This window comes from Plectropomus leopardus, chromosome 10 (genome assembly GCF_026936395.1).
Source record: "Plectropomus leopardus strain MGB_pleo_1.0 chromosome 10, ASM2693639v1, whole genome shotgun sequence".
Classification (NCBI taxonomy): Eukaryota; Metazoa; Chordata; class Actinopteri; order Perciformes; family Serranidae; genus Plectropomus; species Plectropomus leopardus.
Window position 1 is genome coordinate 5910136 of NC_142185.1, and position 16942 is coordinate 5927077.

The following is a 16942-nucleotide window of genomic DNA, read 5'->3' on the forward strand; positions in this document are numbered from 1 at the left end:
GCGAGTCATTTTGATAGATAGATGAAAGAGGCGGAGGGAAATCATTTTGCAGCACACAAAAGTGGAAACATAGTTATTATTCCAGTGTCAAGGTACAGCGTATGCTTCCGCTTCAGAAATCAAAATAAGCAGGAAAGGAAGGCAGATTATGCTGTTTTGTATTTCGCAATGACTAAAATTTTTCTTCTTTATTTGAAAATTCTGAATCTAAAAGTTTAGTCAGCCTAATATCAATGACATCAAGAGGAGCAAAGAAACTGTGTTGGGACAAAACCAAACATTGTCTAAAAAAAAGACATTTGTTCAGATTTCAGACTCTGGTTTATTTATGTGCTGAGAATAAAGTTAGAGATACTAACTGCAGGCAGCTGCTGTGTGATTTCACAAAATCTGACTTTGTGATGCAATATGCTGTCAGTTTGTCCTCACAGCAACTTACACGCCTTTAGATTCTCTCTGATGGAGTTTGCACTGGGTCATTTTCATTTACAGTCTCTCTGCATCTCACAGCTCCACGCAAAGTTTGGAAACACTCACTCAAATAATGACCGAATGACTCAAAATATATGTCTGACACATTTCTGTTGTCTTTTCACATGTTCCATCCAGGTGGCTAACCAGGTGGTCCAGGCCCTCCTCACACAGAAGGTTTGTCTTTGTCTCTGAATTATTGACACATTGTTAATACTGTCAGTTATTAATGTGAAAAGTCACATTTGGATATTCAATTTTAACCCTTTGAAACCTGAGCAAACTGGATTGGTTTCTCTCAAAAACATGGGAAGATGTCAATGAGCAATTTAACAACACATGGCCCAAAAATAAGCAAGAAGTTAGAAGAAAGTTGTAAGAAAATTACCTAAAAATAAGACAAGAAAAGGGAACGTAAAAAACAAAAACAAACAAGAAAATGACTTGTGAAAGTACATAAAGTTGTTTTTTTTTTAATGTTTTGGTAACATGTAATAATGATTATAAGTATATAGTTTGCTGGACATTTTTCCCCAGTGATTGTTTAATTTTCTAATAATTACCCTCTATTTTAAAAAACACATTTTCAGGTCATTCTCCTGTTACCTTTTTAAATTTCTTGCAATCTGTGGAACATTTCTTGCCAAGGTAGTCCTTGCCTTTTTTTACCATGTCTTTTGAAGGACTCAAACCAATTTGCCCAGTTTTAAAGGTTTAAAAAGCTTGTGAAAGGCTTCTGAATGCAGCTCAGGAAAACTGATGTCGATTTGAGGTTTTAAAGGGTAAAGGGATCAATACTGAGGTTTGGCAAAATGTACTTAAGTGTCAAAAAAAAGAATCTTCAAATCTAAAAATCTTCATTATGAAGAATAGTTCCTTTTGCTTTTGGACCAAACACTAAAGCTAACTACAGCACACAGATTAGAGTAGAGTAGTGGGTATTATGTATGAAATCTCACCAAAAGGAATTACTCGTCTATGTGAGTCTATATGAGCACAGAAGTAGTTTTGCTATGACTAGCAAAACTACTTCACTGCAATAATGGCATATGTATTTACTTCATTCCTTTTTATTTAAAGTCATGTGTTTATAATAATTACACTAGTTTATGTAGTATTGATCTGCATGGTGAATATTTGTAACATTTCTATACAGAAAGCACTCACTTGTAATGTGAGGATTCATATTGTATACAGTAAGTACAGCATTGTGTCGTGTTCCTGTTACATTAGCATCTGGCACACGTGTAGTTCTCTGAAATATCCCCGTCAGTGGCAGTTATCTGTCCATTTTTCTCCTCTGTGGGGGTTTCTAGGACTTGAAAGAGGAATGTGTGAAGCTGCGGACCCGTGTGTTTGACTTGGAGCAGCAAAACCGCATACTGAGTGTGCTGTTTCAACAACGTGTCAAAATGTCCACGATTCCTGTCTCCCAGGTAGGAACACATGGCACAATGGATACAAACAGGCACTGACAGACCTAACCCGCTTCAAGGCTGTTTGAATTTTACATGAGCAGCGTTCTACTTCTAAAGGTTACTAACTTTAAAAAAGCACAAAGAGGGAGAAATCTACCCAGGGTGCAATCCAGTTTCAAATGTTCAGACGTACGGGTTAGGAAATGGACCCATTTGGTCCGCATATTCTTTAATTCTTGCAATTTGTGTCAAATTGGCATGTTGGAGTGCAATGTAGGTCATCAAACAAGCATTACCATCCTTACCACTTGCTTCCTTTATGCTATTCATGTCAGAATTTAGCCTATTAGTGAACCACCCAGCTGTAGCTGGAGAGCGAGCTGCAGAGCTGCACATGTTTCTCTAATTGGAACGCTTTCAACCATACAGCACCAGGGATAATTGGTTAAAACCTAAGCCTTTGTGTAGTATTGTTAGCCATCATGTTCAGTTGTTGGGCTTCACTGCTAACACTGTCAAGGTTTAAAGCTGCACTTAACAATATTTTTATACCAAAAAACTGACTCACATGACTCTAGTTTCTCTGTTAAAGAGTTTGCATTTCTGGTTCCCTTGTCTTGAGGTCAGTGGGTTTTTTGAATGGGTTTTTGGTTAGATGCCTGAAATAAGGTCTGTGGTTAACACAAGCTTAACAGACTTTCATTTTTTGTTTTACAGAGGCTTTCACGTCTTAAAAAAGACGCATGCTAACTACAGAACGCCATCACACCAAACGAGCATTTCCAGTATCGTTATGTCGAGGGGAATGAAGTCATGGAGTTCCTTTACAGCCAAATGTTAGCTTTTCATTTCTGCTGATTGCATATACACTTTAAATATAAAAGTAGTGTTCATTGGTGAAGATTATCTTGCTGAACAAAAATGTTTAAGGATCATAAACATTTGTTTGCCACAGAGCTTATTTTCCTACAATAATTCAAAATTCAATGAAAACATAACATTGGCTTTTGTAGAGGGAATCAGTGTGATGTGTGATTCTGCATTGGCTTACAAAAACGACATCATCCCTGCAGCACTCTACAAGGTGATGATTACAGAGTTTTGATTTTAGCTTGTGCTTCTGCCCCCTCTAAAACCAATTATGACAACTTCAAAGTAAGACACCTGCTAAAATTTGGTTTCTTATTTTCTGTTGCCTGAAACTTAAAAAAACATTTTAAGGGCACTCATTTCTCATTAAAGCAAAAGCCTTGGAGAGGTGTTTTGGTAGCCAGATATGTCACCCAGACAGGGTTATCCATTGCATTGAAATTAATCAAAAAATGATGAAATTTTAGAGCAAAGTATCTGTTTAGGACAGCAAAAATCAGAACAATTAGTATTCAAGAATGTTATGATAACTTAAAAAAAGTCTTTCTTTACTAAATGCTGCCGTCATTTACTGTTGTCAGAGGCACTTAATTGTTTACCATTTACCTATGCTTAAGTATCATAAAATGTTCACGTTACACTTTTTAGGGGGGCATGTAAAACTGCAACATCACTGATATTCAGTATGACAGCACCCTGTTAAGATAAATTTCCTTTTAACCTTTTCTTACAGCAATCCTTTGATCTACAGGTTGGCTGATTCATTTTTTTGGAATTATTATAAGTATTTTGAGGTTTATTTATGCAACCTTGCTGACGGGCTGGATTTGGCTGCTTTGATCAGCGACCAACAATAATGAGGCAGCGCTGCTTTCATGCTGCGCAGCACTGGGCTGGACGGACACATTTTAAACTGATCAAATCCAATTAGATCTCAAGTATGTTCCAAAATGTGAATGGTGAGCTGGGTCATACCTTCTATCCATTTACAATATTAGTGGATTTGTTTTGGTGTATATGCTACAACTATGCATAATTTGATCAGTGAATATCTCCAAAATATTGAGGTTTAGCGAGTAACAGTCTCTCAACCAAGTATTTATTATTTAAAAAACTGTAGCAATCAAATACACTTGTTCTGCAGAAAAATACAACCGAGACGTGTTGCAAGGGACAGAAATATGTATCCTGGTTTAAGAATTAAGTGAAAGACTCTAAGGTCAACTGGCCAGCTCTACCATGAATAATTGATGATGGATGCTAATTCTGATGGACTGATGATGATACTTTTGAATTCTGAGATGAATGTTGAAAGAAACTCCCAGAAATGGTTGGCTGAGCCCAGCTTGTTAGCCCTTCATTCTTAAAGAAGTGTAAGCTGTAATTGACAGAAACATTGGGTTCCTGAACTTCAGTGAGGATCTGTCACTGTCACTGGATCAGCGGGACTGCACATGCTTGTTGAAGCCAATTACTCGAAACAGTGTTAAGTGTGTGTGGTGCTGCTGAATAGCCAGAACTCTGCAAATACAAATGCAATGTGCTGCTTGTCCATTTGCCTTCATTATTTTTGGTAGGTTGCAGGGATTTGGTGCTGGGTCTTGGGTCTACTCTTTATATAGATTGTTGTTCTGTTGAGTAGACGTTCACTCCTCTTGGCTTTGGTGTTTCTATTCTGTATTTATCCAGAAGGCAAGTAGCAAAAAAAAAAAAAAAAAAAGATTAGGAGTACCCGAGGCAAGAAAGTCAACCTCTGAAATATGTTGTAATCACAGCAGGAAATACAGCAATGTCTCAGTAAAACTGCTAACTGCTTTTAGTGGCACTATCCTGGCACAAAATGCAGTGATGTCTCTATACAACACAACATCTTTTACTAGCACTAACCAAGGTGGAAATACAGCTAATGGATCACTAAAAAACACCCGCATTTGGTGTCTATAAAGCTGCTGCAAACATAGTCATGACTTGCTAAAAACAGCCGATATAGTTGGTTTCAAACAGCAGTCTGCACCTAGGTTGTACAGTCAAGTAAAAGCAGCTGTTTTTTTCCTGCCACTATCGCTTGGCAGGCACCTAACAACAACCACTTTTGTTAGAAGTTTGGCAGGCATCTTGTCTAGGTGATGCTAGGTGTCCCTGTAAAAAACAAATGTTTTTCCTAGCAGTAAAAGCTTCTGGAAACACAGTGATAACTTGCTAAAAACAACCAATTTTACTGGTTTCAAACAGCGGCCTGCAGTGGTTTGTAGCTTGGCAGGCATTTTGCCTAAGTGTCACAGCTATATCTTGGTAAAAAACCAACCTCTTTTACTGACTCTATCCCTAATGGAAACATAACTATGATTTACTACAATTGGTGTCTGAAAGCCTGCTAGAAACACAGGGATGACTTGCTAAAAAAACAAAACACTGTTTTGTTGATCTCAAATAGTAGTCTGTAGTTTGTCAGGCATCTAAACAACTGATTTTGTTGTCAGCTTGGCAGGTGTCTCACCTATGTGGTGCAGTTATGTCTCTGTAAAAGCAACGGTTTTTCCTGGCACTATCCCTGGTGAAAACACAGCTACATGTCTAAAAACCTGCTTGAAACATAGTGACAACTTGCAAACAAAAAAAGCAAAAGGTTTTGTTCATCTCAAACTGTGGTCTGCAGCTTGGCGGGTGTCTCGCCTAGGTGTCACACCATCCACCATCCCCTCCACCCCTCAATGATAAAGTCAGCTTATATACTACATCACGTTGGAAATGTTGGCAAGGTGGACATTACATGCACCTGTATAAGAATTTGCTTTAAATGCCATTATTTTGGTCATATAACCACATCAACTTTTGAGTGTCAGGTTTGAGTTGGCAACTAACAGACCAGCTGTATCTTTAAATATTTTTCAGAATCAGTTCAGGGTTGCCAACACTAATGCTTTTGGCGTTGGACACCTCCTTTGAGGTACTGTCTCAAAGTGCTGACCAAACAAATAAAAGGCCACATAAGAGGGAGTAACAAAGCCATTCCCTGATGAAAAATACACCTACAGGACATAAGTTATATGAGCTACTGCTGTACACAGGACAACTCATCAACGTCAGGTTTTTCATTACATTTCAGCATCGAAATTGTTCCTTGAACATTACAGAGACAGTTTTCATGGCTTCATGGATGTTGGAATTTCTCTTTACTTCAGTTTTTTTTTTCTATAATCCAATTTGAGATGCCCATCAAAATTTAGGTTTTAATGAGGAAAAGCCAAAGCCTGTAAAAAAGTAGTTTAATGTCTGATGAGACTTGGCTGTTCAGCAAAATTACTTCATGGAGTACATGACATTACTTTAACATGACTTGTGGTGAACTTCATGAGCATCCAAAGGTTCATTTTACAATTCATTGTGAAGTTAGATTGACAGCTAAGACATGCTTTAGTAATGGCTTAAATGCAAAATGTAGTGTGTCTGGCCAATAACGTATTAAATTTAGATGTGTATTGACCCTTCGTCTTGGCCACATCTGAAACGTAGATCCATAATTGGTCTTGACGAGAGTGCTGGTAGAATTTCAGCCAAAACTTTTTTAAACTGCTCAAAGCCTAATGAAATGACCCTTCTGTCTCTTGCAAAGAGTCATAATCATTATGCAGAAGGCAGGAGAGAAGTTTCAAGTTGCTTTGTTTCTAAAGGTCTCTTTGGATTGTCAGGGTTCTCAGCATGATTCCTCTCCTCCGACAAACTCGCGCTCTCTGTATTCAGGGGACCAGTCTGATATCACAGACAGAATTGGTAATTAACACAAATCTTGGATAAACTGTATGAACACTGCTGACATGTCTATTTCCATCTTCATGGAAGTTGTCATGGAAAGTGTAGGAATTCCCACACCAGGTCATTAAGGATGTTGCGAGCCAGCAGAGCAGGAAATGCTGTCCTTCATCTTTAACCTTTTCTGTAAAGGTCAAACTTGCAGACTCTGCTAACAGAGGGATGCTGTCTTTGTAGGAGAACTGTATGAGCCCAGCTGCTTCTGCTGAAAAGAACCATGGTACATGCTGACATTTTTCCCTAGAGTCTGATTAAGCAAGGTTCCATTGTTTATTTACTGGTGACTTAGTTTTCTTTGCTTTTTTCTTTTTTCCCTAGCTTTTAATAAACATAATTTTCTAAATCTACTAATTCCTTGCAATTTCTAGAACATTTCTTACCAAGTTTTTCCTTTTGATTACTTTTTTCCGACAAATTTTTGAAAGAAATTGCACTTTTGCAAAGAAATGTGCTCAGGGTTCAAAGGTTTAAATACTTGTGAAAAGGCGTCTAAAAGCAGCAAGAAAAGTTGTCGCACTAGGTTTCAAAAGGTTAAAGGTTGTTTCAAAAATTGAATTTGTGGGTGCCCAGTGGCTCAGTGCATAGAGTGGGCACTCCATGTATGAAGGCCATGTCCTTGCCAAAATCAGCCACGGATTCAATTCCAACCCGCGGCCCTTTGCTGCATGTCATCCCCTCTCCCTCCTTCTTTCACACTATCGCTCTGTCCTGACAAAAAATATAATTAAAAAATATTAAAAAGTCTTTAAAAACACTACAAAAAAACTGAATTTGTGCTCACTGAAAGGTAGTCTAAGAGTGGGCTGAATTAGTTTAAAACAGTTCTTTTTTGTTGATTTTTTAAAATTAGGATTTCTTTTTTTCCCTGGTACTAAAGGGGGGGCAAATGACAAAAGCAAACTAAATAACCACAAAGCATACATATGGGTATCCACTATCGTCCAAATCGTTAATTTAAACATCGTTATCGGCAGAGAATTTCACAATCAGTGCATCCCTAGCTGCTATCTCGTATTTCAGATATTCCTGTATATATTTTTTAAAGGAGGGATGTTTGACCTGCAGTCTGCTCCTCCTCTCCTCCGCCAAACATTTAATCTGTGATTTCTGATTCAACAAGCTCTTTCCTCTTATTAAACACTCACAAAATAGTTATTAAATCATTATCAGGTTAGGGAATAGACTTTATTGTGATCAGTTTGTTACTGTGGATGGTAAAATGTTTCACCAGGCAAGATGGATTTTTGCAGCAGTGAAAAAAAAAATGTGAATAACACAAAGTTGCTTGCAGCAATGTGCCAAATGCTGCCTTTGACTCACTGATGCAGCATTCCCAGTTATCCGGGAGGCTACATTAGTAGTGTAAGATAATTATCTCACGCCTAAAGCTTGAATATTAAGTACAGTTGTTACATTCGTCTCCAGCAAAGTCACAAACAAAAGTTTTGTGAGCGAGCCTTGCATTTAAAGTTTGGGGTATTTTGATTTGAACTGTAGTCTTTGTGAGGGAGGCGATGTGGAGCTGGCTGTGACCACCTGCTGTGCAGCTAAGCTACACGTTGTTTGTGTTTGTGACTAAAAGATTATTTCAATGAAGGCTAGGAGTTTTTAGACAATTTAAGGTTTTGTTGGTGAGATGATAATTTGTGCAAATGATATTGTGCAAAAATATTGAATTGATGGAACACTCTTCCTGTGCCAAATTGTAATACTGTCATTGTTCCTCATAAGTCCCTTTTCTTTAAAGACCATGAGCTGCTCAGTGATGTTAGTCATGAGCCTAACCTCTCAGATCAGATGTGACTACCTCAACAAGAGATCATGGCCTTTACACTAAATGGGAGCAAAGAGGCCAAAATCCATTAGGCTCTTCATTCTGCTACAGCTGCAGAGATTACTCGAGAAAAAAAAAAAAGAAACGGGTCATTTGATCGTCCCCATCAGAGATCAGTGATGGAGGGTTTTGAGATCGGAGACATAACAGTTGCCAGCTAACACACAGGTCATTATGTATGAATTACTGAAATGGAAAATTTGTTTTTCACTGCGAGTTATGCTTGTTAGATTCCTTTTTCTTTGTGGCAGCACACCTGTTCCTGATCAGGTTGACTGACTGCCAGTGAGATTAAAGCCAGGCATCCTGTCCTGCACTGCATTACATGACACACACAAGATAAAAAAGAGAGAGAGAGGGAACAACTCTCTCTCTCTATTCTAGTTGTTTCTTTTTATTTCACTGAGGAAATGTGTACAAAAAATAGAGGCAAGTGAGCACCAACATAAGGCTCACAGCCCCTTTTGTGTTGAGGCTGCTCCAGAATGCTGCCAAGTTTTTATATGACTTGGTGAGGTGCACACTCCATTTACGCCAGCCACCATTACTGTGTTAAGTTTCCCAAATACATAGGTTAGTCCTAATCCTAAAAGCCCTTTTTCTTGTGACATTGAAAACAAAAGTTTGCTAATCAGTCAAACAAGAGTTCCTATTTCATACAGGTGTGTTCTGACAGAAAGCAAAAGCAAATATTTGCGTCATTGTGCATATTTGACCGCTGGGCTGTTATTAGCCTCAAACAGCCAACGGAGCAAATGTTAACATTAGCCGTAAGCTAACTAGCAAGGGTGCAGAGACCATGTGGGCATATTGAAGGCTACAGCTAATGTCTGCACACAGTCAATACAGTGGCTGTTTGGGCTGAATAAACACGACTGTGCAAACCACATAGACTTTGGATGTGGCTAAAGCTAGCAAAAAAAAGTGGGGTGAGTCTTTAGTAGTGTCAGTGCAATGCAGCTATGTTTATAGAGCAGATTCATAGTGCACATTTTAGATCTCTCTTAAAGGTGTTAAAATAAGTCTGCTGAAAACATTAAAAAATCACCCAGAGATAGTTATTTTCAAATCGACTCATTTATTTATCTCGAGGGAAACTGTGCAGCAGCTGCAATACAAAGTCAGAAGAGTGCAAATATAAATGATATATATGACTATGCTGATCAAATCTGCTAGTCACAGTTGTTATTTCAGCCGACAAAATCAGTAACTGGAAAAGACAAGCCTCCTTAACTCTACCTTTGTCTGAAAACAAGGCTCCAGATGAGTTCTGACAATGTCTCACTTTATTTGTGTGATAAGATCGTGTTTTGGTTGTTTGGGTAGACTATTTTCAATAGAAACATTGTCCCCCCGTGTCTTTGTGCCAAAAGCTGGCGTTAAGAGTCTGGTGACTCTGTGACAGGGCCGTCTGTCACGATGTTATTGGCATTCAGCAGCAGAGCAGCACTCGAGAGACCTGGGACTGCAGGGTTTTTAAACAGCGACAGGTGCCTCTTTGCTCAGAAAAACTTCCAGAGAGGGCTGCAGCAAAAGATAAAGGCAAATATATAATAAAGTCACATTTATTTGCGCCTTTGAAGTTGTGCATTTGATTATGTTGTTGTGTGAACTCGTATAACAAAGTCACATTTATTTACACTTTTTGAAGTGTATGAAAATGTATTTGTTTTTGGTTTTCGGGAGATTTACAACAGACACAATGTACAGCACAAGCTTCGCTGGGTTCTTGATATGAGGTGCACATTTCGTGCTTGCACTAAGCTCTAATTTAAAATGAAAAGGTCTTTAGCACACCTCACCATGCAGAGCGACTGGTTTGAGAGGTTTGCTACTTTCCCACAACTTCACTCCTGCTTCCCTCCTTTCTGCATGCTGACACCAAAGTGAACAGCAGTGCATCTAGTTAGAGCCCAGCAGCCACGACACAGAGCAGCAGCGACCAAAGAGGGCAGGGGAGGGGGAGGCGACATAAAAAAGAAAGACAGGTGTACATGAGCAAGACATTTTAAGGAGGTGGATGTGGTGGTAGTCCGTGCATGTGACACTGAATGAGGTGAAAGCAGTGATGATGGGAACAGTTTCAAAGACTAGAGTGGAGAAGACTGTGGTCTGAAGAGCAGAGTGTAACCTTGCTTTGGGCGGTTCGGGGAACGCATGGACGAATTCTGATGAGATTGTGAAATTTAAAGTGAACTCTGTGGAAGCCAAAGTGCATTGTCCTTGTGTCTGAATGGTCTGTTGATCAGCAGCCCGGTTCATGGCAGGGAATCTGAAAATGGCTTAATAGCGAATTATCGCTTCATTCTCATGGAAAACCCACACTTTTTATCCTCGGGTTTTAAGTGAATACTGTAAGCTCAGTTCAATATGAATGTTTCTCAAAAGCACTACAATTGACATTTCTGTGAACAATAGAAGTTAAGCAATAAGGTTGGCAATATTCTGTTTTATTATTGTCACCAAAGCCCATCAAGAGCCCCAAACCAACAATGAACTCATCCTACAAAAACTAAGTTGTTATCACTAGTGCATCATATGTGGATTAATCCACAGCTGAAAATAGTCCCCCATGTATACCAAATACTACAGTGCCCAACATTAATAAGACATTGCTGACTTTCCAAGGTGGCAGTTCACCCTTCGGTTAAAAACACAGTTTTCTTCTCACCCGTAGTGCTATTTATCAACATAGGTTATTCCGGTGTGAGATGCCAAATGTTTAAGATATCAGCTGTAGAGATGTTTGTCTTCTCTCCAATATAAAAGAACTCGGTATCACTCAGCTTGTAGTGCTCAAAGCGCCAAAAAAACCATTTGAAAAACTCAACAGCGACGTCTCTTTCCAGAAATCATGACCTGGTTACTCAAGATAATCCACAGACCATGTTGTCAGCAGGAACTATTTTGTTTTTGGCCAAACTACACCTGCCAACTGTATCTTCGCGCAGAAGGAAGTGTGCATCTGCGCATGGATGAGAGGCCCATGCTTGTTGCAGGGCAAGATGTAAGCATTAGTGGCGTCCCTTCTTAGTTGAGTTATAATACATATGTAGATGCACACTAGGCTTTAGATGTGTAACGATCAATCATTTTGCATTGATATATTGATTAAATGAGCAACGATCACGTATCGTCACTCCATATCGTCCTCTTTCAGATGCGCCTTCACTCTGAAATTCTCTGTCACCATAAAAAGCGGCAGGCAGATAATGACAAGAAGCCAAGATAAAGATGATGAGGGAACGCTTTTTACTCAAGAATAAACCATCAGTTTGTTTTCAGAGTAACTCTGGGTTTACAGACAGAGCACATGTCATATGTAAACAAAAGTCATTCTCCGGAAACACAATGTTCATGCCGGACATTTCACTTAGCTGACTTAGCAGCAATAGCTTCTCTGTTTCAACAATGTTCGACTGAAAAGACATGCATGCAGACCGAAATTCATCTGGGCTGTTCCGTCAGGATATTCAGTGGCTTAAACCAGCGGTGAGTAAGAGAAAGCATAAATAAATGACCACTAGTTGCTAATTTATGCAATGTAAAATGCTATTGACTTAGGCTAATAAAATGAGCAGGTTGTGTATGTGGGGGAAACGTGACTTACAAAAGACAGCTGTTTTGTCTATGATCCTCGCCATTGTATTTCCCTTATTAAACACAAAAAGACAACTTCTGATAACCTTCTGAATTCATGTTTCCCTATTTCCCAATTTAAGCTTGACTAAGCTTAACTAACTATGCTTAATTTCCTCTTTCACTTAACACAAAACACTGCATTCAAACTCAACAGGAACAAACAAAAAAAAAAAACTAACAAAAACCATCTTGGTCAGACTTGTTGGTTGTTTGGTTAGTTATTCTACTGTTCCAACAATCACCAGCTCTGCTTTGGTCAAACTAATTCCTTAATTCACTGAGTTAGATGTCAAATAAGCTGCTCTCCCATACGGTCTCTCTGTTCTCTCTCTGCTGTTGCGAGCATGACAAGAGCCGCTGTGTCCGTTTACAGTCTTGTAATGTTCACTTGCAGTCATTCAAGCTGCCTCTTGCACCACAATGACCTCCGGTGGCATGTGACGTGCACTACATGCAAAACATCCTCATTACAACCTCTCCACTATGAAGTTAATACAAAGACGATGGTCTATATTTTTGATAGTATTAAAAGTCATATCATCAGGATTTCCCTGGTATACCTTAATATCCTGATACTGCCTGGGCCTAATGAATGCTTCATTCTGGGCGGTAATATGGTTTGCGAGAAAGAAAATAGTTCACAAATGAACTGGTGTAGTGGAGTATTTTCAGAGTGTGTTATTAGTACTTTTACTTAGGTCTAAATCTAAATACTTCTTCTCCACTGGTACAGATTGTTCTTTAATTATTGCCTGGTTCCAGACCTTTAAATCCTTTAACTCCATTAAGTTGGTGGATTTCTCTGGCATTGTGACATTTAACATTGGTTTCTTGGTTAAAACAGAAAGAGCCAATGAGCCATTGTTGAGTGTTTTCAAGGAGTGCACCGGAACAAATGAGTATTGATAACATCAACAGTGGCTGGTACAGACAAGATAGACTTACTGGACTCCACTCTTAAAACCCCAATAAAACAAGTATTTTGTCATGGCTTCGCATCAGTGTGGACTTACAATGGCAATAGATTCAAGCTGACATGTTGGTTTCTAGTGATTTGTTGGGGAAAATCAAATCCCCTTCCCTCAGAGATTGGTTGGAGTAGATGCTCTGGTACTCCTAAATGTTTCCTTGCAAAACAAACAATGCAAGTGCAGACCCTCCTATCAGTACTGTCCAGATGCAGGTCTGTGCGTACTGTGATGATGCCAGTATGGTTCAGTTACTGGAGAAATCTTCAGAACTGCCAGGGTTCCCATCACGAAATCCAACATTAAAATGTATGAATTCATGGTGCTGTGAGGTGCCTGGGATAAAAGCATCGTCTTAATAGTGTATTCTCTGTGGAGACGCCTTCATGAGCTGCACACCCACCAGCTGACATGGTACTGTACTATTCTGACTGAGAAGGCTGGATGGATCCAGGGATGGTATGATTTATTTACACAAGTCACACCAGGGTGTGTCTGAGGCCTTGATGATTAGTATATACAGTCCCTCCCATGAAGCTATGTTTTGAACCTTGAAGGAGTAATTCTGCAATTTATTATTGCACCATATATTTGTGAAAACCTGTCTAATGATAATAAACGCCCACATCTTTACACCCCCAGTTTGCAATACAGGCTTTCTGTAAAAAAAAATTTAGTCCAATTTAAAAGCCTGGTTACAATACTGCTACGTAGAAATCATAACAGTGATAGAAATAGGAAGAAAAAGAGGAAAAAAGTCAAAGTACAACATATAATTGGATGCAGTATAACCTGCTCCACTCCTGTCTCCGATCTTCCACAGCCAGACAGAGAGCAGTTACACAAAACAAAGTCATCTTAGCACTTACATTTATAGATGTGTCATGCACTTATTTATTCACTTACTTTTCTGTGTAGTCACGACATAGATGTGCTTTTAAAAAGAAAAAGCCTGCACTGAGCTTTTAAATCTTTTGTGCGTAGTGGTCTTGTGATCGCTCTATTTACAGAACCCTCTGAGCGTCTGCATGACTAAGTGGTAATAGCAGAAAAACTGCAAAGACATGTCAGTTGATATTGTCTTTAAAAATAGAGTACTACTACAAGTTTGATACTTGATTTGATGCTCAATACATCCAGTGTGTCTCATTACTTTCCATGATGAAAGGAACTAACAGTATGCAAATGTAGGTTTAGGAAGATAAATTCAGAGAAGTGATTATTTCCACCAGCTCAGTGTGTATTCTGTATTTAAACTATTTTGCCTTCAGCAATAATTTTACAATATAAGTATTTCAATGTGGCTTTGGTGTGATTGCAATCAAAGCCACATAATCTTCTTACACTACATAAAACTGTCATGTCTGAATTTTATGGAACAGAAAGGAAATATAAAGAAATATCGTGTTTATGAAGTGGAAAAACATTAAAATATATGAAGGGGAAAAAAACTCAAATTTGCCCTTGACTTTAAGCACAGCGCCACTCTGATTGGGGGTTTTGTTGAACTGGATCACTTGTGTCAAATCTCTGATACCCCTCGACATGCTGACTGTAATTAGTTCCAAGATTAATCCGCACAAGCATGGTCAAATGTGGTCTCCTCCCACAGTGCTCGTGAAATAAAGGCAAGCACGGATAATCAAATAATAGGTGAATATCAATGAATAGACCAAATCACTTCAGTCCCCGGCTCCCTTATGCAATTATTTCCTATTCACATTAATTATTGCTAACAGATGACACTAATGACTTTGAGAGGAAGCTGGCCGTGGCAGCCTTGCAAACGATCAATGCTATTTTAAATGGGGTCACAACACTTTTGACACCTTTGGGTCCCTCTGATTGGAAATGGCACCGATGCAAACAGAGTCAGCTGCACGCCACTGAATAATGCCAGGAGTTTCAAGTTACATACTGGGCTTACTACACGGGACCTAAATCCTTCACAGATACGTGGAACATAAGCCATGAAGCAAAGATGTTAAACACTGGTCTTTTCTTATCAAGACTTCCACCTTCTGCCTTTTCAGTAATATCAACTTGACATTAAAAAAATCGTAGTTAATTGCAACCCAGTTGTTTGAGTCCATATTTCATTCCATATAAATAGGCCATATAAATATAAAGATAAATGGTGTATATAACAAGTAGGACTGGGCGATAAAAAAAAATTAAAAAAAAAAACTGAAAATCTGAAAAACAAACTACAGATGCCAAGGAAATTACTCAAAACAAGTTTTGCTTTGATTTTAGCAATAAGATTAACAAAGGCAAACTGAAAAATGTAGAGGGGTTCAAGTCAGTATTGCACAGTTCTGAATATTATACAGTTTTGTAGTTGAAATAGTAGAGTATTAGAAATGTCCAATTCTGAAATCAAACACATGGCCTGTCATATATTTGCAAAATCTTGATACTGACTATTGGGATAATGACATGACTGGATAACTAGCTCATCTTATTGTTAAAAGTGCCGTCAAATTAGATTTACAGTGCGTCAACAATACGCTTTTGACTCTTGCTAACATAGCATTAGCAGAGCCAAAAGCTTCCATGAGCTCTGGTTGGGGAACCAGAACCGTTCTGACCTCCCTTGTCGTCCATTAACTCCTAATAATGGACACCTAACTGGACGTTAACCACTACATAAACCAATCAATCTATACACCTTAAAGAGACAAATAACACTAGATGATCACTACAGGGCTGTTTCAGATTTACAGCAAGGGAGTCTACTTCAAAATAAAATGTAAGTGATAAAATATGCAGTCTTTTCAAAGCCTTAACACTTCTTTTAAAGCTACAGCTGTCATCACATCTCTTTAAAACAAGTATTTTGCATCAGCTGAAGACATCTTTTGAGACATTCTGTGATATCTAGTTTCTACAAGGTTCTATGAGTTATACTCTTGCCTGCTATTACACTGTTCTATTTAATCAAGAGGCTTACAATGTACTTTTCTTTCCTCTGTCACTTGAGATGAACAGGCATAGTGTGGGAAAATGGTTGCCACTGAAAGATATAATTAAGCATTATCTGAGTCAGAGGAACAATATGTGAATGTTGATTTTGGCTCATTTTGTAGACTCTGGCCAACACAAAAGCATCATCATCTAATAGTTGCCAGTCACTGTGCAGTTACGTTTGAAATATGAATGAACTGCAGACACACCGAGAGGCTCCGTGCTCAGTGAAACGTGTCAGAACAGAGGCATCATTTGAACGTGTTTCATTAAGCAGCTCCCAAAAAGTTATCATGATACACCTGCAATACCAGACAACATAAAACATGTATTTTACAGGGGAATAACTAAGAAGTGGAGTGGAAAATGTCATTCCATTCCTCACTTAGCCATTGGTTGGAAAGAGACAGCTATGTATCCAGCATATTGATTCTTTGAGATCTGTGACAGAGACAAATGGAGAGCCATGGGGCATTCTCATAGGCTGTTCAGACTGCAAAGACAATCTATTGAATATAATGTCAGGGATAAGGGGGATGAACAAACATGGAGATCACGGGGACAAATGTAAGCCATAATAACAGCATTTGTTAGTACTGATAAATTAAACTGCATATCTTTTAAATATGTCTCTCAATGTCAATGCTGTTTTAATGTAACCCTGGAATGATGTCATACTGCATGTTTTCCAAATGTATTTTGTAACCTGAAGTCAGTTTCTTTATATCATTTGCTTAATTTATGTTAATTGATTACATAATTAATTATTTTCCAGGAGATCCAAAGGAACGGAAAAGCCAGCATTCCTGCAGGAAGATGGCCCAGCCTGCTTAGTCTAACGTGCCCACGCAGTAGTGGCAGCGGCAGCAGCAGTGAACTGTCACTATCCAGTGCTTGTAGTGAGTACTCCAGTGGCTCCCACACTTGGGCAGAGGGTCGTGGATTCTCCAAGCAGGTGGGTT

General features: G+C 38.8%; 1 protein-coding gene and 1 long non-coding RNA gene across 5 annotated transcripts in view; one reads left to right on the forward strand and one right to left on the reverse strand.

Moving 5' to 3' along the window:
* LOC148188467 (uncharacterized) overlaps positions 1–16942 on the reverse strand; it is an 86900-nt gene that overhangs the window by 52401 nt on the left and 17557 nt on the right. The window lies entirely within an intron of this gene.
* LOC121949025 (nck-associated protein 5-like) overlaps positions 1–16942 on the forward strand; it is a 90776-nt gene that overhangs the window by 46678 nt on the left and 27156 nt on the right. For all 4 annotated transcript variants that reach the window (XM_088082926.1, XM_042494610.2, XM_088082925.1 and 1 more), the window contains exons 6-8: positions 610–648; positions 1788–1907; positions 16756–16935. In XM_088082926.1, the coding sequence (XP_087939052.1) occupies positions 610–648; positions 1788–1907; positions 16756–16935 (339 nt within the window). The remainder of the gene's footprint in view (positions 1–609; positions 649–1787; positions 1908–16755; positions 16936–16942) is intronic.